The sequence below is a fragment of the Agelaius phoeniceus genome, chromosome Z (genome assembly GCF_051311805.1).
Source record: "Agelaius phoeniceus isolate bAgePho1 chromosome Z, bAgePho1.hap1, whole genome shotgun sequence".
Classification (NCBI taxonomy): Eukaryota; Metazoa; Chordata; class Aves; order Passeriformes; family Icteridae; genus Agelaius; species Agelaius phoeniceus.
Window position 1 is genome coordinate 91989363 of NC_135303.1, and position 20637 is coordinate 92009999.

At 46.2% G+C, this 20637-nt stretch overlaps 2 protein-coding genes across 4 annotated transcripts; both read right to left on the minus strand.

The window, feature by feature from the left end:
- Positions 1–691: 691 nt before the first annotated feature.
- Positions 692–14406, minus strand: HDHD2 (haloacid dehalogenase like hydrolase domain containing 2). Of its 3 annotated transcripts, none has more exons than XM_077172343.1 (8): positions 14272–14406; positions 13900–13968; positions 12019–12151; positions 9076–9284; positions 6975–7059; positions 3598–3814; positions 2793–2856; positions 692–1679 (listed from the first exon to the last, which is right to left on the minus strand). In XM_077172343.1, the coding sequence occupies exons 3-8, from the start codon at positions 12117–12119 to the stop codon at positions 1576–1578; spliced, it is 780 nt and encodes a 259-aa protein (XP_077028458.1). In that variant the 5' UTR covers positions 12120–12151; positions 13900–13968; positions 14272–14406; the 3' UTR covers positions 692–1575. The 3 variants fall into 3 exon arrangements, with proteins under 3 accessions (XP_077028458.1, XP_054508411.2, XP_077028459.1); XM_054652436.2 differs by having other exon boundaries at positions 12019–12154; positions 14272–14403; XM_077172344.1 differs by lacking the exon at positions 13900–13968 and having other exon boundaries at positions 12019–12154.
- A 1712-nt stretch (positions 14407–16118) lies between these two features.
- IER3IP1 (immediate early response 3 interacting protein 1) lies at positions 16119–20307 on the minus strand. Its single transcript, XM_054652435.2, has 3 exons — positions 20101–20307; positions 18491–18592; positions 16119–17633 (listed from the first exon to the last, which is right to left on the minus strand). The coding sequence occupies exons 1-3, from the start codon at positions 20189–20191 to the stop codon at positions 17578–17580; spliced, it is 249 nt and encodes an 82-aa protein (XP_054508410.1). The 5' UTR covers positions 20192–20307; the 3' UTR covers positions 16119–17577.
- Between the last annotated feature and the right edge of the window lie 330 nt (positions 20308–20637).

Sequence of the window (20637 nt, forward strand, 5' to 3'; positions counted from 1 at the left end):
CCACAGACCTCCCTCACATCCATCCTTCCAAGCAGAAACCAACAGGTTCAGAATGGCTGGCACAAAACCCAGACGTGTGAATTTATGCAAAACTGAAGCTGGCAGTACAAGGGCCCACAGACACTATCTAAAGATGGCTTCTGTTCCTCAGAGGTCTCTTCTCCCAGGCAGAAAGTGTCATGATGAGAGGAAACAACCTCAAGTTACACCAGGGAAGGTTCAGGTTGGATAGTTGGAATTATTTCTTCCTGGAAAAGATTGTCCAGGCCTGGCACAGCTGCCCAGGGCAGTGGTGCATCCCTGGAGGGATTTAAAAGCTCTGTGGATGTGGCACCTGAGGACATGGGTCACTGCTGGCCTTGGCAGTGCTGGGGAATGGTTGGACTCAGTGATCTTAGATAACTTTTCCAGCCTAAATGATTCTGTGATTTATTCTTGTGTTTCTACTGCAAAATCTCCTCCATCCACCCATTCCATTCCTGGCATAGTCTAAATCTGAACGTAGTAACCACCCACCAAGGGAGGCTGCAGAGAGACACTGTCACATGTGAGGAATTCATTCATCACCATGGTTTTGTTTAACAAGAACGAGCATGGCTCATTAACACTAAACTGTATTTTCAATAAGGTTAATACTCCAGTAATGCATAATTACAGTCTAATAATTTAACACACAGGAGCACTGTAAAACAACTGTAAAGGACTTTGATTATTACAGTTTGCAAATGGACCAGAAAAGCCATTTACCATCATTACAAAGTTGGTTCATATTGGGGGATGTAGTGCATAGGAAAAGCATTGCACGCTACAGAATTAAATTTCATTTTACAGCTCTGCTAACCAACTGTAAAAACTGGAATCTGTCCCCATGGCTTGTGAAGGATTTTTTCCATAACATATAAAAGAAACAAAAAAATCCCCAACAAAAGTGAAATTCTGCAACTGTAGCATTAATAGGACCCTGCTGGAGCCTAATTTTAAAAAGTCACAGTCTCTAAGGCATTTAATACCAGAGTTTTGTTTCTGTATCATTCTTTTTAATAACAGGATCTAATTAAAACATCCGTAAAATGCTGACAGTTTTTAATTTTATGTAAAATCTGAAAAGCAAATAACAGGATCTGCTCTAATGAAAGACTGCCACAGTAGTTATTATTAAGCAATGTTGATATTTTCATTTAAGAGTCACTTCTAAACAAGCATAATCTCTACCTTTAAGTCAGAGCAGAGCAGAGCCATCAGTGAAAACACTACAGGCCATTGAGGCTGTAAGGCTCTGTCTGAGCTTTATTTACTCGAGTGTTTTCAGTGCATGTTTTCAGTTTAGCTTATTCTGCAGAAAGTGACACTTTCCTGACAGTGCCTTTCATCAGATATTCTTTGAAAAGTGGAAATAAGGAAACACTGTCCTGTGTGTGTGCCTGTGCTGGGCCCACATGGATCCCCTGCCTCTCACAGCCCAGAGGGTGTCTGATGGATGCCACGCATGCACTGATCTTGGGATCTTAATTTTTGAAGCAAGAATGAAGGAAATGGTGTGAAACAGATGTTTCTTCAAGCTACCTGTTCCCTTTCTCACAACATCTGCTTCAGGATATGTTCCACTGCCTCTGGGAAATTCTCACAGGTTAGGTAGGGACCTGGGTTGATTTTGTCTTCATCTGCTGGACGGTATTTACCTGTAACAGATTAACACAAAGTCGCTTTACCAAAATCCTTCTTTTTCCCCCCCCCTGAAAATTACAGCCTTGTCATAGCAGTAGCAAGCAGGAAAATGCCCATCTGGGCAAAAAACATCCCACAAGGCTTCGCTAAACAAGTGCTGAGCCCTCCTGGAGATTCCTCCAGGGGCAGCTCTGGATCAAAACTAGTGTTAATTGCACTGGTTCACTCTGCTGTACTGGCAAATGTCCACGTTGTAGGTTCTTAAAATAATAATAATCATAGAATCCCAGAATGGTTTGGGTTGCAAGAGACCTTAAACCTCATCCAGTCCCACCCCCTGCCATGGGCAGGGACACCTTCCACCACCTCAGGGTGCTCAAGCCCCATTCAGCCTGACCTGGGGCACTTCCAGGGATCCAGGGGCAGCCACAGCTGCTCTGGGCACCCTGGGCCAGGGCCTCCCCACCCTCATAGGGAACAATTTCTTACTAAAATCTCTAACCTAAATTCATGTCTTTCATTTTGAACCCAATACTCCCTGTTCTATCACTACAGTTCCTGATGAAGAGCACCTCTCTGAAGAAAAGCAGGATTACTTCCCTTTATTTTCAACATATCACACTGTCATAGCAGCTGCCACCTCAAAGAGACCTTTCCCAGTCCATGGGTCCATCAACAACTCCAACAATACCTGTCAATCCCTCCATGTTCCACTTCCATACAAAGCAAAATTACATTTGTAATTGCTGAGCAATGTCACCAGAGCTCCTGCACAATCAGAGGTTACACTGCTGTGACTGATTTTGGCAATCTAAGGTGTGACAATAACAGCTCCCTGTTCTGTGATTACTGCTCTGGATTTTTGAGCCAGAGCAAAAATTCACACCTACAAGAGCAGCTGTCCCTATCCATGACTTTGCTTACCCTGCCATCACCGGGGGTCTGTGCTGTGCTCTAGCCCTGGCGTCACCATTTTCTGCTTGACAGGCTGCCTCTGCCCCACCCCAGCAGGGATGTGGAAGGTGGGGGCTGGCCCCAGGGCTCAGAGTCCCTTCACTTCTGGGCACAGGGTGACATCACTGAAGGCACCACTGCCTCTTGCAATGACCAATCCATCGAGTGCTTACCTGTCCTTACCAAAATGCCACGCATGCCTGCCTGCTGGGCACCACCAACATCATCCCTGCAGTCCTGGGACACAGCAGGAGAGCAGTGGGTTAGTGGGCACAGACACTTCCATAACCTTCCCTCCTTTGCACATCACTTAAAAGCAGTGACACAGAGTTAGATCTTTCAGCTACCCCATTGGTCACACTGTCACAGGAGTGGTTTTCTGTGTGCTCTCTGCCTGATCAAACAGTGACTGAAGTAAGAGAGAAAACCCCATGGATTACACACTAAATCCTGTGAACTTTCATGGAATTGTTTAGGTTGGAAAGCCCCTCTAAGACCATTGAGGCCAACCATTCCCCCAGCACTGTGCAGGCCACCACTGACCCATGTCCCACACACCCACACAGCTTTTAAACCCCTCCAGGGATGGGGACTCCACCAATGCCCTGGGCAGCCCTGTGCCAGTGCTCAAAGTCCTATTACATGAAGCATTTTTCTCTAATATCCCATCTAAACCTGCCCTGGCCCAGCCTGAGGCCATTCCTTCTCCTCCTGTCCCTGTTCCCTGGGAGCACAGCCCGATCCCCCCGGCTGTCCCCTCCTGTCAGGAGCTGTGCAGAGCCACAAGGGCCCCCCTGAGCCTCCTTTGCTCCAGGCTCAGCCCCTGCCCAGCCCCCTCAGCCTCTCCTGGGTCCTCCCCAGCTCCATTTTCTCTCTAGAAATGACAGTTCCATGCTCTGGAGCCCCTCTCTGAGGCCCTGTCTGCCCCAGATGGTAGCACTGCAGGCGGGGCAGTGGGGAGGGTTTGTGCCCACGTACATCTCCGATCATGACGGCCTCCTCGGGGGCACAGTCAGTGCCCCGCAGAGCCTCCAGGAAGAAGGTCTTCTCTGGCTTCCCCACCACGGTGGCTTTGGTGTCTGTTGCATACTCCAGCCCTGTCACAAAAGGTCCAGGTCCCAGACACAGGCCATCCTTCTTCTTGAAATACCTGGCTTTATGGATCGCTATGAGAGGTGCCCCATCCAAAATCAACCTAAAGAATGAATGAATGAAGAAGAGAGCACAAAAATTATATTAAAGGAACTGTATTTACAACTGAAGGCCTCAAGAGGCTTTCGCACAATCCCAGAATGGTTTGGGTTGGGAGACTTGAAAGTTGATCTCATCCCACCCCCTGCCACGGGCAGGGACACCTTCCACTGTCCCAGGCTGCTCCAAGCCCCATCCAGCCTGGCCTTGGACACTTCCAGGGATCCAGGGGCAGCCACAGCTGCTCTGGGCACCCTGTGCCAGGGCCTCCCCACCCTCATAGGGAACAATTTCTTATAAGTACAGGATGAATAACTTGACCTTTATATTTTAGCACTGAAGGAATTACAGTAAGAAGTTACATTAAAAAAACCTCAAAGCCATTTGAGGCATTCCCTCCGAATTTTCCTGTTAACCCTGGGAGTTTTAGCAGGCTCAATTCCACAGAACCTGCAACTCATCTTTGGCTCTCACATTTCTGTTTTGTGCCCAGCAGATTTTCCTTACAGCAGACACTGCATCCCCCTGTCCTGCAGCAAAGGGAAGCTGTGTAAGTGCTGCCCTACAGGAAAGCTCCTGGTGCACCAAGCACAGCAATATTATTGCAGTCCTCCCCTCCCAAGTTTCAGTGCAACAAGCACTGAACTGCCTTCTGGACTGCCAAACATTTTCCTTTTGATTTTACACTTTGTCCAGGTAATGCAGGTTATTCCGATCTTTATCACAACAGTGTAAAACACTGGCTGTACTCTCAGGGCAGAAAGGAGGATTCATTTTCCCCTCAACCCCTGATTTTCAAAACAAAACAAAAAAAAACAAAACAAAACAAAACAAAAGCCTTTAAGAAAACAAAGCCTTGCTTTGCCCCTGTTGTAGGAGGCTGGCTGAGGTGAGCTGGATTCTCCTTGGAGGATGTCTGCAGAGCAGTCTGGAAGCTCTGAGCAGGGCGTAAATGATATTTCATTTCACTTAATTATCACAAAACACTCCTATTGAATCAATGTATTCCAAAGCAAGCTGAACAAGAAGAGAGCTGGGTTGTGTTTCTGTGAGCAGCCAGACATGGTTCATGATGGGAGGATGCCTCTAGGACACAGAAAAATTTAATTTGACAGCATCACCACAACCACTATGTTCAGCACTTTGCAGGAGAGATGTCACCTGAGAGAATTCTTTCAAACATGGCATCAAAATCCCACTTATAAAGGAAGAGAAATTTAGTCTCAGTCATTTCAAGTGGTGCCTGGAGAACGGCCAGACTCTGTGTATCTCATTTTGGGACTCGTGTTGGGTTAGATTTACCTAAGTTAATGTTGGGTGTCAATGGAATAGTTGCCTACCACATAATTAGTCAGCCTGGGCTCCTCACAGTTGGTGCAGAGGAAAAGGCACTCCTAGGGCACAGTTCAACTGTCCTATTTTAAGCACTATTAGGTAAAAAAATGCCCTGAAGTGCCTCTCTTATCCCTCCAGAGCCCAGATCACCAGCACAGACACAGGAACCTGCGCTTAGATATCTGCATTTAATCAGATTCACCTCAGAGTTCTGCAATCCCGATGCAATTCCATTTTCAATGTAAATCCCAAGTGACTTAATTATCTGAGCAGTAAAGGGGAAGGAATAGGGCAAGGCTTGACAAGAAGAGAATGTGCCAGTGCCCAGTGTTTCCATCAGGCCTAAGAGAACTGACACCAGCAAAAGTTTATCCCCCATAGAGAATGGGGGGAAACACCCAGAACAAATCAGTGAGGTGTTACAGGCCAGACAGAGCCCATCCTGGCTTTTTTAAAGTGTCCTGGTCTTCAGCCCGAAGCAAACAATGGATATTATTCAACAATTAATATATTTAGGACAGAAATACAAATCAATAAAATGATGTAAGCACTGGGATACTCAACAGGTTAAGCTCCTGCAGTTGTGAAATTAAGAGTTCACTCATGACCCAAAGTAAAATTCCAAAATCAATGCCTTTGGAAAGGCTCACTAACGAGGCAGACAGGGTCAGTTTGGGTCAACATCTGTTGATGTAACACAGAACTGGCAGTAGATGAGGACAGCATTGGCCTCCCACTCCAAGAATCCTCCCTAAGACACTGGTGGGCAGTACCTGATACTCCCTCTTTTACTTTTATGGTTATAAAGACTGGTTAAGGGGTTTAGTATGAGGGTTTTCACCAGATTTCAAGGTGCAGAACTGTGGTAGCCCCCATCCAGTGAACAAAGATGGGGAAGGGCTCATCCCATACATCACCAGGGCTATGCTCAGCTACAGGCTCACATCCAGTGTCTGAAAGCTGAAGGCTTTTCAAGTCAAAATACAGAGTGTGGAGTCAAGTCAGAACCAGTGAGAAGGACACATGGCTCTGCATTCATGGGTGGTCACAGATGGAGTGTATCTGACTTACCCCTCAGCCTAGAGGCAAAAAGAGCATTAAAAATAAAACACTCAGGATCAGCTCCATAGCCCACCTGCCCCAACAGGTTGTGCTGGCCACTCCTGAACAGAAGATCCTTCAGAAGATACTGCTGGATATCCTGCATTAGGCAGGTAAGGAATAATCTGCCCTAAACACTGGGTTCCTTCCCTACAGCACACAGACTCTGAAGGCTGGGCTTTGAACAGAATCTGCCTCTCCTCTTGGAGAAGAGGAAACAGCCTCAGGCTGTGTCAGGGCAGGTACAGGTTGGACATGAGGAGGAATTTCCCCATGGAAAGGTATTGGAAGGAGATGCCCAGGGAGGTGTTGGAGTCCCCATCCCTGGAGGTGTCCAAGGAAGGCCTGGACATGGCACTCAGTGCTCTGGGCTGGTGACACAGTGGGGATTGGTCACAGGTTGGACTCAGTGGGATGGGGGTCTTTTCCAACCCAAATAATTCTGTGAATGCTTCCCCACATCCCTAGTTTTGTGTATTGATTAATTGCTAACTTTTCCCCTCAGTGACAGCTGTGACTGCACTTCTGCCTTATTTAGACTGAAAGGTGTAAAAATGAGGTCTGGGCTGCCTGAAGTTCCTGGTGGAGAACCCAAATCCCACAAGATTAGTGGCTCCCTCACAAGCTGCATAATGTGTGATATTCCTACCACCCTTTTCTTCCCAGAAAGAGCAGAGAGCCCAGCAGAAGACAGCTCCCCCTCCAGCCCCTGCCAGGGGCTGCCTTACCGAAAGGCTCTGTTCATCATCTCGTAGTGGAAGTGCTCAGGAGCCAGCCCCACCACCACAGCATTGGGGTTATCCGTGCCAATCCCTAGGAAAGACAGGATTTCGTTCACACTGAGCAGCCCACAGTCAGCAAAGTGCATTTAATCACTTTAAGGCAAAACCAAGCATTTTCCGACACAGTCGTAGCACAGAGACTGCTTTTATGTCTTTTATAGATGAAGAAAGCATCTGTGGAAAAGGTGCTGCTGTATCCAGACTGTTCCATCCTCTAGGATCTGGACAGTCTTAACAGCAGCTGTGGGATGATTCTGCTACTGCTCCCACTGAAATGCAGCAGGGCACAAAAATCCCTCTTTTAATTGAACGACTGCTTGCCATCTGAGAACCCCTCTCCACATATATTTATGTGCTCTGTAAGACAGTAAAGCAGGAATTCAAGTGGATCCCATCCAGTTTTTCTATTCCCTCTAGCCACAGGAAATTCCACTGACTGTTGTTCCATGCACCAGTCTGATTCTGACAATAAAGACAGTACTGCAACACAGCCGAAAAGTTGCTACCCTAGATAAATTTGGGCTTTTCTGGAAGGTTTTTTTTCAAAGTGGATTAGTGCCCTTGGAAACAGCTCCACTGCAGTACCACCCCTGGTCAGAACTAGCAGTGGAAGCAGAGCAGCACCAGCAGGAGGGTTTTACTAGTGGCATGTTATCAGCTGAGGATTTTTTCCACCTTTGTCTGCCTGTGACCAACTTTAACAGAGAGATTAGCCAAAAACGGCTCAATAGCAGCCATTAACTGGAATTTAAAGCACTCTCCACTGTACTTACATGTTCCAAAAGCAGCACTGAGGATATGTGAGCCAAAGCCCTTGTGGCAAAAACAAATCAAACAACCCACTCCAGACCCCAGCAGTACAGGTGATGCACCAATGTGCCCCCATGTTACCTCCGTCTGGGCCATCTTTTACAAAATTAGCATCAGCTCCTGAAAAACTGATGGAAAGATCCCAAAACCATGGAGACTGAGCTGATTTAAATGCTGTCAGTGAAAGAGCTGCTGCCTCTGCTGTTTCTCACCCAGGAAAGCCTTCCTGGAGTACAAATATTGCTGAATATTGCTGGGGCACATTTCTCTGAATATGCTGTTACGTAGAACAGATTACCAAGTTTCACTGCTCTCACAGAGGTTTTTTCTCCTAAACATTGACCTCGCTGAAAATTTCTGACCAGACTATGGCACCAAAATTTAACAGAAAACTCCTAGATCCTGGCAAGATTAGAGCCTACTTAAATTACACAGCCAAAATATTTCAGTTTGTAAGGCAAGGGCAAGGCAAGCCATCCAAACTTCTGCTTGCCTTGACTTTAAATAAGAAATTTTGAGTATACAGTTTTCAACTCTAAGTATGTTAAAAACATGGGTATCTTTGCTACTCTTGATGTCCAAGTGAGAACAGATCATTTTCTGCTCCCCTGATTACTGAGGGAGGTAAATGGGAGCATCTGTCAGCAAAGCAGATCTTAAGCAAGTCTTCAGGGATGACAATTTAGAGGACTCAGCCTGATGAACCTTCTGTAACCAGTGAAGGTATCCAAGTACACAGGGTGAAACCTAAATGTTGAGTATAAGATAAGCAATAATTGCCTGGAGATTTTGCATTTAATAATTATAAACAGAGAAAGAGCCTGCTGTGTGTGCCTACACACTGGTTTTTCAGTTCCTTATCAGTTACACCTCTGCTGGAATTGCACAAACTGACACATCTTTGCTACAAAAAAAATCAGCACTGGTAGGTCCAGTAAAGCACCAATGACCTGGTGATAACTATTACTTCATATTTTACACTGGAAATGAATGGAAAGCACTGAATTTTACCAGAATTCCTGACTATCTGAAGGCCTTGGCCACCATTCCCACTGCTCTTCAAGAAGACACAACTTCAGGCTGTTTTGATGTTTGATTTAAAATGAAGAAAGGACCTTTATGACCCTGCAGCATTCCACATTTCAGGCTCCACCATGGCTGGTGGTCTGTAGACGATCGAGAGCACTACGTCTCGTTAACTGCTGTTCATTAATTAGCTGCTTCCTGAGCACCTCACCTGTGAAATCAGGCAGGGCCTTGTCGTCCACCAGGAGCAGGGGCCGCACCTGCTGCTGCTCCAGGAGGTTCCTGGCTGCTGTCAGGGAGGTGAAGATCTCGTGCTCGGCGATGTCGAAGCCCAGCCGCGTCAGCCTCTCCAGCAGGTCCCTCTTGCTCTCCTTGGTGGTGTTGGTCACAAACCGGACGGTCAGCGAGGCACTGCGCAGCCTGGGGGGGACACAGGGACAAACTGGACACAGGCTCCTCCTGTTCCCACACCTCTGCTTCTCTCTGGAGCTAAAAACAGCCCCAAAGGCTGCAGATGTATCGGAACCCAGGAAATTCTTCTTCTCAAACCCCTGCCCAGGGGGCTCAGAGACCTTGGCACAGAGCCCAAGACCCCTGTGCCTTTGATCTTGACCCATGGAAAAAATTACCAACCTTATATGAGGATTTACCATGAAAGTTTAAGTAGAATGATAGTGAATTCATCTCAGGGTGAAAAAAATAGATTTTTGAGGTTTTTAGAATGGAGGCTTGGGGTCCCAAGATGGAGGAATTTGGGCATGCCTTGTCCTTTTTCCTTCTTCTTCCTAACCTCCATCTTCTGGGTGATGTTGGCATTCTTAGATTGGTTTAGAGTAGAAGCTTACTGTCTAACATAGGCGATAGGTAATGGAAAGTTATTGTAAATCGTGTACATGTAGTTTTTAGTATAAAAAGATAACACCGCCCCAAGGATGGGCAGTGTGCCTCAACCCGACCTGTCAGACAGACCTTGGTGGGTCAGAGAAAGAATTTTATAGATAAGAAACAGTAAACAACCTTGAGACCAAGAATAGAAGAGCTCTGTCTCCTTCTTTGACTGCCAGGCTGGGAAAAGAGACTTTCTAACACATCTTGGGGTCACTCTGACCAGCAGAGATTCTGAGACAGATGCAAAGAGCACACATAAGACTGGTGCCACACAAAAACTTGTGTGATGTGGAACAGACAGCAGAATTACACCCCCCAGACCAAGACAAGTCATCCTCCCCTCCTCTCCCTCTCTAGCACAAAGATTCCTGAGGCGAACAGTGATTGCAACTCCCTCCTCACAGCAGCAGCCAGCACATCTATGATAACTAATTTGAAAAGCCTTTTTATTCAAACTACACAATAAATAAGACAGTCCTGCTTCTTGATCAAAAGAAGCAAACAAAATAAGCTTGTTGCTGAATTAATATACTGAACTCCACTGCTGGGTGAATTTCCCAGCAGCTGTGGCTCGTTCAGGAGGCTCCAGGAGCCTGTGTTACCTTGGTGGTGGTTTTATGTCAGCTTCTGCAGCCATTTCCCCCTTTCCTTTCCTTTCCCCCCTTTACCGGAGGAGCACCAGTATCACATAAAACCACGTTATTGCCCTGTGCTGACAGTAAATGCTACCAAACAATCAAATAATTTTAAGTGACAGTTTCAACAGCATTCCTTTTAATTATTCCCCCACCATCACTTTCTCTGTTGCTATAGGAACAAACACATGCATCAGGACTGTGTGGAGAACATCAGAATAAAGTTGGAGACTTGCTTTTACCTGCCACTTCCTTCTATCTCTTGTTTTACACTGACCATTCACAGGTATGAGCTGATAAAAGAGTCCCCTGGTTGATAATAAAATAAAAATTAGTATGATTTTTCCCTCTGGACCTCAATAGGGAACTGTGAATGTAGTAACCCTAAAATAGGCACCTCTCCATTTGCTCCCTATGCAAGCTGCATGCTATTCCTTCCAGCTTCTCTTTTGAGAAGGACAGGGACATGGACTGGCAGAAAAGGGAGTGGTATAATAATTTTTTTCAAACCTCTGAGCCAAGAGACCTGGCTGTTTTCTCTGCCACCTGCCTTCCATACCTGTGACAGCACATATATATTATATGGAATTTCAGGAACATTGACTCTCATTTCTCCCTGCAGCAGGAAACAGTGCAGTGAGTGAAAGGGCAATGAATGAGTACCCAGTGTTTCAGCAGTTTTTACTTCCTTGCAACTTTACATCTTAAGGACATAATAATTTCCACAGCACTACCTGTGGGAAATTCAGCTTCCTCATCCCTCTGTGAACTTTTCCTCTGAGCTACAGCTGTAGAAAACCCTTAGCAGCCCATTCAGCTCCAGCAGAGTTCAGTTCTGCTCCTATATCCTGATTAATCCTTAGTGCCCCAGAATCCTAAAGTGTTCTTCTTCATTCACCACAGTATCATCTATAACTCTGGGATTTTTCCTCACCCATTTCAAGTTGTCTTCTCCAGAAAAACACCACAAATATTCCTGGGATTGTGTGTCCTATTTCACCACTGACCTGGCTGGAATAAATCACTTTGCTGTGCCTCAGTGTCTTTAGACACCCTTTAACCATGAGAGAATGAGTTAATTTGACTGCCCTGTTTATTAATGTGTTGAAATTCCTACAAAAGAAAAAACAAACTACATTGCCTACCTAGCAGAAAGAAATTTTTAAAACAGTAATAACTGAGAAAAGCATTGTCTGAATGAAATGAAAACACTGCAGAGGTTGCCTTGCTCCCTTGACCAAGGTTTTCTGTTATCCCACTTTATCTCAGCACAGATCTAAAAGATCTGACAGACAATCAGAGCCCTGAAGAACAGCTCAGCTGAACTGATTTTGGGGTAATTCACCAGAACTCAATTTCAGCTGTGGCTGTCTCACCTGAACCAGTGGAGACACCCTGAAGACTGGGGGTTTTATGTCTAGAAAAGGCTCAGAAAATACAGGAAGAGACACTGAGGAAAGCAGCAGGGGCTCAGGTGACACCAGTATCTCTCTCCACCCTTTGCTGAGCTCTCCTGGCACGAACACAGCACAAAGGATTCGCCCGCGTGCTCAGCCCACTCACCCACCCCTTTGTGCAAACAGCACTGACACAACCTCACAGAGCAAACCCAGAAGAGAGGGGAAACTTGCCTTTTGAGTGCCTCCTGGGCGCCGGGCACGGCCGAGTCCTCGATGTGGAGGGTGCCATTGAGATCCACCAGCACGGCCTTCAGCGCGCGCCGTGCCGCCATCGCGCCCGGGGACAGGCCGAGGCACCCCGGGACTGCTGAGGAGTTGAAAAAAAACCCACATAATTCATATGGAGGGAGGTGTTTTACCTCACAAAGACTCAGTGGAAATCGGGTGCTGTTTGTTCTTTAAGTGCATCAAAATAAAATAATGTTGTCTGGAGGACTCAAGGGTTCCGGGGAGAGAGGGGACCATTAGGTCTGGGGATGCTGGGCGCAAGGCCTCAGCAAGAATATTTCAGCAAGTCCTGCCGACACCAACACTGAAAATAAAGACACAGCGCTCTAAAGCTGCATCTCTAAAGCTGCATTTTGGCTGTAAAGCTCAAAATGCTCGGCCAAAGTGGAAATTGTTGGTTTTGTCTTTGTAAGAGTGATGCAGCCCACACCGCAGCCACTCTGAGGCTGCTCAGTGGTGACAGTGAGGATTTTTGCAGATTTTTAGCCAGGAAGCTGTCAGGGCTCAGGCAAATCCAGCACCTTGAAGGTCATTCCACGCTCTTGAAAAAGGGGCAGTTTTTCTGGTTCCATGTACCCAGCCCAAAATAAAAGCCAGGATTTGAAGGATACAGGCACCAGGGGAGGAACAGAGAGGTGATGTTTGAGTCCCCTGGCTAAAGATCTGTCTCCAGAAACAAACACTTCCCCTCATTTGGGCTGCAAGCACTGCATTTTACTCCATGAACAAGTCTGAGGAGCTGTTTATCAGAAAATGTCCAATACAGCTCCAATACAGCATGGTTTTCTCCTGTTCATTAGACAAGAACCATCTGAAAAGGCAGAGAGAGTTGGGATTATAGAAGACAAGCTTCAGCGTGATCTGATTTTGGCTTTTCAGTACCTGAGGGACAATTTCCAAGTGATGGAGGGACAGCACCCAGGCAATGGCTCCCACTGCCAGAGGGCAGGGACAGATTTTGGGCTCTTGGGAATTAGGAATTGCTGGCTGGGAGGGTGGGCAGGCCCTGGCCCAGGGTGCCCAGAGCAGCTGTGGCTGCCCCTGGATCCCTGGCAGTGCCCAGGCCAGGCTGGATGGGGCTTGGAGCAGCCTGGGACAGTGGAAGGTGTCCCTGCCCATGGCAGGGGTTGGGATGGGATGAGCTTTAAGGTCCCTTTCTATCCAAACCACTCTGAGATCTGCCAACCCTACGAGTGACACCAGTTTTGTGTTCAGCTGGTTTGGTTACATACAGCATGTAGCATGTCTGTACTTTTAAAAAAGCACACAAAGAGTCAACACCATGACTGGAACCTGCCCTAATAGATTTCTGTCAGTTTTATCTTTGCAGACAGTTTTATAAATGGTCATGTGGGCCTGGGGTCTCAGGTAGATGGTGCACACACACACAAAACAGGAAACTTTGATATTCCACTACCCTTATTCCTGCTGGTTCTCTGCAATAAGAAAATAAATAAAGATGCTTCTCTTACTGGATGTCTGTTGATACAAAAGCCAAAGTTAAATGTTAAAGACACACAGCTGAAAACAGAACTCCTAAAGAAGCTTCATCAATTTCAATGGAAATTGCTACTATCATTATTATTATTATTACTATTATTGCTACTGTTACTGTTTTTATTTTACCGTTACTATTTTATTTTTACCCTACGTTTCCATCGGTCCTGCTGTTCACAGTGCATTTATTTGGGAAATATGCAAGTTATCAGCAGAGCCAGTTTTCAGCACACCCTGATTTTAAGGAAAAAGCTCATGGACTGCCAAGGAAGTTCTATAAGGTTCCAGAACGTCAGTTCTCCTAATCACATCCCAAGGAAAACTCACCTTGTCAGGACAAAGGGACACCCCAGCCCCGGTCTCCGGGACAAGGACACGAGGAACACAAGACACAACCTAAGGGAAAGAGGGATATATTCTATAGAGATATATGTCGTTATATATGTCCCTCGGTGGGAGGATGGGGATGGCACAGGTACCCGTCCCCCAAAACCCCCGTCTCTCGGGGATGGTACCGCCCGTTCCCGCCAGCTCACAACGGGCACACGGGCTGGCCCATTTCCTACCGGGGGAGTCCCGACCGCGGCGAGCTCTCCTTTCCCTGACACCGATGGTTCCGCCCGCCCGTTCGCGGCCGAAGGCGGCGGACGCGCCCACGCGGAGGAAAGGGGGGAGCAGCGCGGCTCCCCCCGCACTGACCTGTTCCCGCCGCCGCCGCGCTCTGCCCGCCGTCCGCGGGGTCCTGGCAGGGCCGCGCCCGCCCAGCCCCGCGCCGGGCCCGCCCGCCGCCAGCGAGACAAATAATAAACAGAATGTATTGATTATTGCCATAAATAAGTACCGACCTCAGCCCGCAGCGAGCCTGCCGCCGGTCGGCGATCGGCAGCCGCGACAGGCAGCGCGGGGGACAGCCCGCAGGGCCCTGAGGGCGCGGGGCGCACCCTGACATGGGTATGGTTATAAATTATATAAATTACACCCGTTCTATCCATTTTATCCCTATTGTTATACCTGCTACAGCTTCTTTATGCTATATATGCAATATGTAATCATACCTTATATGGATATGATCATAAATCATGTAAATTATATCCCTTATATCCTATATGGACATGTTTGTATCCGTAGCCATGCACTATGGATATCCATAAACTATTTATCAATAATATATCAATAACCTGTATATTATGGATATATTATGCCTTGTATGGATATTATACATAATAATATATTAATATACCGATATTATGGTATTTATACAGATATGTAAACGTTATATACAAAATGCTATCATATTCATATATGGATATATTCTACCCATAATATCTCCACGGTAACTAGTATATATTTATATATACATATACATACATACATATATATATATATATATATGATAATTGGATATTTGGAAGAAATTATTCCCATTATACATCTACAATTTAATGTTTTAAATGACATCCATAATATGTCCATAGTGATAATATAATTATATTATAATCCACTTATTATATTGATATATGAATAGATGAATAGATTTTATACCTATAATTCCACATTTATATGTTTATATATTTTTGTAACATGAATTTTAACCTACAAACGCATTAATTTTATATATTTTTACAAGCTATCACTAAGGTGCATAGACATGCAATAACTTTATTTTGCATGTTCCTTGTTTTTTGCAGTTTCAGCCACAGCGCTGTTCCAGAGCTGCTGGAAGCACGTGAGGGGACGGCAGCAGTGTGGTTATGCCCTGGCTGTCCCTGCACTCCCTGCTCGTTCCCTGCACACCTGATCCTCGGATGCTGCCCCACTTTGAATCCCAATTTTTCACCAATGCCAGGTGAAGCTTTTCCCAGTTTTGCCTCCAGTGCGAGATTCCTGCTGCTCCTTCTCCCTGCCTGTGTTCCTGCAGCCCCTCTGGAAGCAGAGCAAGGAGAACATCACTTTTCACCCATGTTATTTTAAAGCTGCTGCTTGCAGTCTTTAGTGCTGGCCTTTATTTCAGTTAGGACAAATTAAGTTTGGATGCAGAAATGGGGTTACAGCCTCGCTGTGCCTCAAATCATTCAGCACTCACTCCCAGTGCGACAGCCACGGAAACATCCACCACCGCCTTTCTTTCCAAAAAAATTCCATAGGAATACAGAACGTTCCACACACACATTGCCCCGTTTCCACCAAAGACAGACCTGTGAGAACAGCTGAGCCTTGAGGCTGTACCCTCTGACTGACACAAAGATCATCATAGAGAAATTACTTCTAACAGATCCACAGGTTGTAAAACCCAGGGATCCTGAAGATCCTGTTCTGCCTCAGGACAGCATTGCCACGTCTCATTGGGTTTGCTACATAAACCAAAATACAGCTCCACAGCAGAGGTGATATTGCCACATGCCACAGGGATGAGGAAAAAGTTACACATTTCATAAAAGAGCAGTAACTCTGGTATCTGGAACAGGATGGAGCAGAGTTTTGAGATATCCCCACTGTACAGAGAGACAGAGAGAGAGAGAGAGAGAGAGAGTTGGGAAAGAGAGTGCTTAACTTGGAAATTCAGGATTTATTTACAAAAATCACAAGAGAAAAGGAAACAACATGAACCTCTCCTCCTGGATGTACTTTACTCTGCAAAAACCTGTGATTGAAGATCACATTTAAATGCATTTACATGTTTTACATATTCTTCTTCATATCCAAGAGCATATGCTTTAGTCATCAAGACATTGGGAGAAAAGATGATTGGCTAAGCTGCTTTAAAATAATGAAACTGCCAGGTTTCCCTTGGCCTTCCCTCTTTAAAATTAAAGTCAAACACTTTAGCAGAAGAACAGACAAAGAATTCTAACTTCTCTGTACAGATACATGAGAATCACCTTTTCAGACCTAACTCAGCAGTCTTAATTGAGACAAGACTGGTAGGAAAGCAATTAGGAGCATCCTCTCCCACAGAACTGCAAAGTCACACACACAGTTGCACTTTCAAAGCTGTTAATTTAACAAATGATGATGATGATGATGACGGAGGGCAGGAGAAGGAGCACTAACAGAAGAGGCTGCAAATTCGGGGTTTTCCCAAAGAAATGCAATTGCAAAGTGCAGGGTATTCACCTCCCATGGTATTCCCCTCCCACGTTTCCCAGGAAGCTCAGAATACAAACAGGTCCCCACTTTGACCACAGTGATCACCACGCAGAGTTTAATACATATTTTAAAAAGTATAACAATTCTTGACAGAAAAGTAACAAATACTAATCACTAATATCCCCAAAGTTAACACAGAGTTACTCAGCTTTAAGTACAGCTTTTTTTTCTTAATTTTTAATTTTTTTTTTCTTTTAATTATGCACTGCAATTGCACCCATTTTCTACTGACTTTACCATCAGTATGAAATACTGATTTGAAGACAAAAATCCCCAATCAAAGCAGAAAAATCCAGCTTTCAATGTTAACCTGAATCAGGACTTTACCCAGCTGATTTTATCTCCCTCCATATCACAGCTGGACTTCAAACCTTTATAACAAGTATTCTTTATGACATGCTTTCAGAGCCTAATTCATATTCTCTTAAACAGTTCCGTGGTAGTAATTGAAATGGAAACAAACACATTGTTGTTTTCCTCAATTTAAAAACAAATTGGAGAGCGTACTGAAGGAAATTCATCCCTGAGTAACAAAGCATTTAAAAGCTGCATCCCATTGCCAGTCACTGCAACATCCTATGACATTTACTCTAATAATTAATCAACACTATGAACAGGCAGCAACAGAACTGGTCACAGTCCAATGTGTTTGCAGCATTGTTGCATTGATCCCATGATCCTGCTTAATGAAACTGCAAGGGAACATTAGGAAATGGGATAAATAGAAACAGTGTCTTTTATTATTTTAAGTTGAATGTCAGATTGACAGCTAAACCGTGCTGGATCCCAGGGAACTCAGAGCAGTGGTGGTCAGCAACTGGCTTCTTTGGATGTCCAAAGGGTTTCCACGGGGTGTCTTCAGCCAAACAGCAGGAGGAGAACAATTGTGATGGAGTTCAGGGCTATTAATGGCACTGCAGGGTTGGGGAAAAAGGGAAATTAATAGTGAAAATTTTGCTTTCCACATCACAAAATGACAGAGCTTCATATAACGTTGAGAGAAGGAGCATAACCAGTCAAAATTTTAGAAATACATTTCATTTTCCTATGTAAAGTAGGAACCAGTGGAAGGAGTCAGGCTCAAAGACATTAGTAGAAAGCAGCAGCAGAAGTATTTTTTCCACAGCGTGTTTTAACTTTAACCCAGAGCCTTTAGTTCTGTTTTAACTTCAACACAAATAACTGTCTCCAAATGAAAGGAAATGATCTAAAATTCAGCTTATATCCTTGGCTTTACTGTGCTTTAGAATAAATTTTTTGGGTTTTACTCAGTGGTGGGCAAGACAGGTTAAAATTTGTTACTCCCTCTCTACCATCATCTACAAAATGAATTTTTGGTGTCCTTCATAATGAAGAACTATCAGTAACTTAAAAATTAAGTATATTTTTTTCCCCATCTTCTGAGGCATGTAAGCCTGGCTTACCTTTCAGAAACTCTGGAATTACATTTCCCTCACAGATATTTCCCATAAAGTTGGATTTAGACAAAGTGATTGACACTAACTGCACGCTTCGGTTGATCACCAAACTTCCTCCCAGCTGCCAAACCCCAAGGGAAGGCAAAAGCAGGAGAAACACAAGCCAGAGCCAGGGAGTGTTTTTGCATTTTTACCAGAATTAGGGCACTTTAGGCAGGGCCTGCACCCTCTCACAGAGAGTGCAGGCCCGGATGAAGTATAGATTGGTGCAGAAAACAAGACATTACAGACTGTAATAATAATCATAATAATCATCATAATCATAATGATAATAGTAAATATTGTGCCCTTACCTCTCATAACTGTTCGTATCGATCGAATGAGGTTTGTCAGCTGTGCTTTAATTCCTGGTTCCTCTCCAAATCCTCCAATCCCTTGATCGCTTCCCCAGCCAACTGGGTCACATAAAAACAGACACACACTTTAGGAAAAAAACCCCAAAACCACACAACAAATGCTGCAATTTTAGCGAGCAATCTATCCTGAAAGTAGTTTATACTAACACAGATAGCCCAATTAGCCTCATCTCACGAGCATATTTTAATACAGTAGGCTGAAAGCTGTTAAACCTCAAATCCACGTTTCTGTAAAGAAAACCCTCACCTTTTTTAACACACCACTGTTCCCTGCGTGCCCAGACTAACAGGTGAGTTCATCTGGGCTTAAAAAATAAAACAGCTGTCAAAATAAACCCTAAACCAACTGCACCCTGTTCATAGCACTGAAAACAAAATACAAATAATTGCTGGGTGTGAAGTGGTGATGCTTCAGCACTGAAAAAGGGGCCACAGGAGAGAAAAAAGGCCAGCACAAATTCCAAAATTGGGGTGATGATTTTTCCAACTGCTGTAAAAAAAAAAGCTAGAACTTTTGAGGAAAATAAAATTGGGAATTTTTCTGAGTGTAGCAGAAGTCCTGAAGTTTTACGATGCCCAGACACAGCATGATGGGACCAGGGATGTGTCCAGGGATTTCTAAGACCTGCTGGCTGCAGCCCTTACCATTTTGGGAAGGAGCAGAGCAAGGAGCAGCTCTCAATACACCAAGCTCCACTGCCCAAGCTGTGCATTTCTTTCTCCAAAGACCACTTTTGAGTGATTTCTGTTCTCTCTTTCTCATCTCCCTGGCACCAAACTGAGGGTGGTGGGCGAGTCCTCTCCCTCACCAGCCTTGCTAGCTGCTGCTTCCCACTGGGATGAGCCTGGAACTATACTCTCAAGTCTCACGAGGCTGACAAGTGGCTTCACCCATCCCACTAGTACCCACATCTCCCTTTTTTAATTCCAGCTGCTCGTCAGGAGAGCCAAAGAAAAGCCCAAACTCAAACTGAGCAGATCCCTTGAAACAAATCTAGCAGGGGAAAGGGATGCCCTTCTGCACTCCTGCCAACAACCCGGGCTCAGCCTGACGTGGAGAAGTCAGGATTCTCCACACGAGTGAACTGGGAAACCTTGGATCGTTGGCCTTTCTTTATTTTTTTTCCCACGGCCTTGCAGATCTTTGTCGGTGGATTTTCTCTGTTTTGCAGGGCTTTGGCTTCTTTTGAAGGGCAAGGATGCCCAGCCCCGGGAATCCCACAGACCGCGAGTCGCCATCTCATCAAGAACCAGGCACGGCAAGAAAAAAGGAAACATTTGTACGACACCAAACACTCTGAGGCGCGGCACGAAGGCCGTGAAACAGTTAAAAATGAACAGGGAAAAAAGGACAATTACAGGGGAAAAAAAAAAAAAAAGAGAGACAAAGGTACGACGAAAACGGCTGGGAATTCATCACCAAAGCCCAAGCCCACCCGATTCCCAAAGCCCTCCCCCGTGCGCTGCTGCTCCCACCGGCAGGGTGCGGCGGCGGGGCCGCGGCCACCGCGTCCACCCCACCAGGCCGGGCGGCCCTCCCAGCTCACCGTGGCGGAGGAAGCGCTCCTCGTGCAGCACGGCCACGGCATTGACGATGAGGAGCGAGGCCTGCAGCAGCGAGTAGAGCGTGAACGCCATGGCCCGGCGGGGCGGAGGGGGGGCGGCCCCGGGAGCAGCACCGGCAGCGGGAGCGGGAGCGGCGCCCGAGAGAGACGTGGCGGGGCTGGGGGCGGGGTCTCGCTTCACGGCCGGGAGGGGGCGTGGCCTCATGGGCGGGGCCTCAACTCAGGGTTTGGGGCGGGGTTTTGATGGGGCGTGGCCTCTCCGCGGCTGCCGCGCGTTGGGCGCGCAGGGAGGGGGCGTGGCTTTATGGGGCAGGACAGGTATGGGGCGTGGCTTGAGGATCCCGGCCCAATAGGGCGTGGCGTGGTTTGTTGGAGGCGTGGCCTCCCGGCAGAGCCGTGCCCGCCCCGTGGGGCGCGGTCTAGAGGGGGCGTGGCCTCCTGCTGCCGGCAGTCGCGATCGAGTCCGGGCTCGCTCGCGGATCCCTCGGGACCCAGAACCGCTCGGAGCCCCTCGGGTCT

Excerpts from the sequence above, each read along its gene's own strand:
- HDHD2 (XM_077172344.1), bottom strand. The coding sequence starts at position 12,119 with ATGGCGGCACGGCGCGCGCTGAAGGCCGTGCTGGTGGATCTCAATGGC. Across the intron at positions 3,815-6,974 it reads ATGATGAACAGAGCCTTTCG|GTTGATTTTGGATGGGGCAC; the intron begins GTAAGGCAGCCC and ends TTCATTCTTTAG. Across the intron at positions 2,857-3,597 it reads AGGCCGTCATGATCGGAGAT|GACTGCAGGGATGATGTTGG; the intron begins GTACGTGGGCAC and ends GCTGTGTCCCAG.
- IER3IP1 (XM_054652435.2), bottom strand. The coding sequence starts at position 20,191 with ATGGCGTTCACGCTCTACTCGCTGCTGCAGGCCTCGCTCCTCATCGTC. Across the intron at positions 18,593-20,100 it reads GGAGCGCTTCCTCCGCCACG|TTGGCTGGGGAAGCGATCAA; the intron begins GTGAGCTGGGAG and ends TATGTGACCCAG. Across the intron at positions 17,634-18,490 it reads GATACGAACAGTTATGAGAG|TGCCATTAATAGCCCTGAAC; the intron begins GTAAGGGCACAA and ends CCAACCCTGCAG.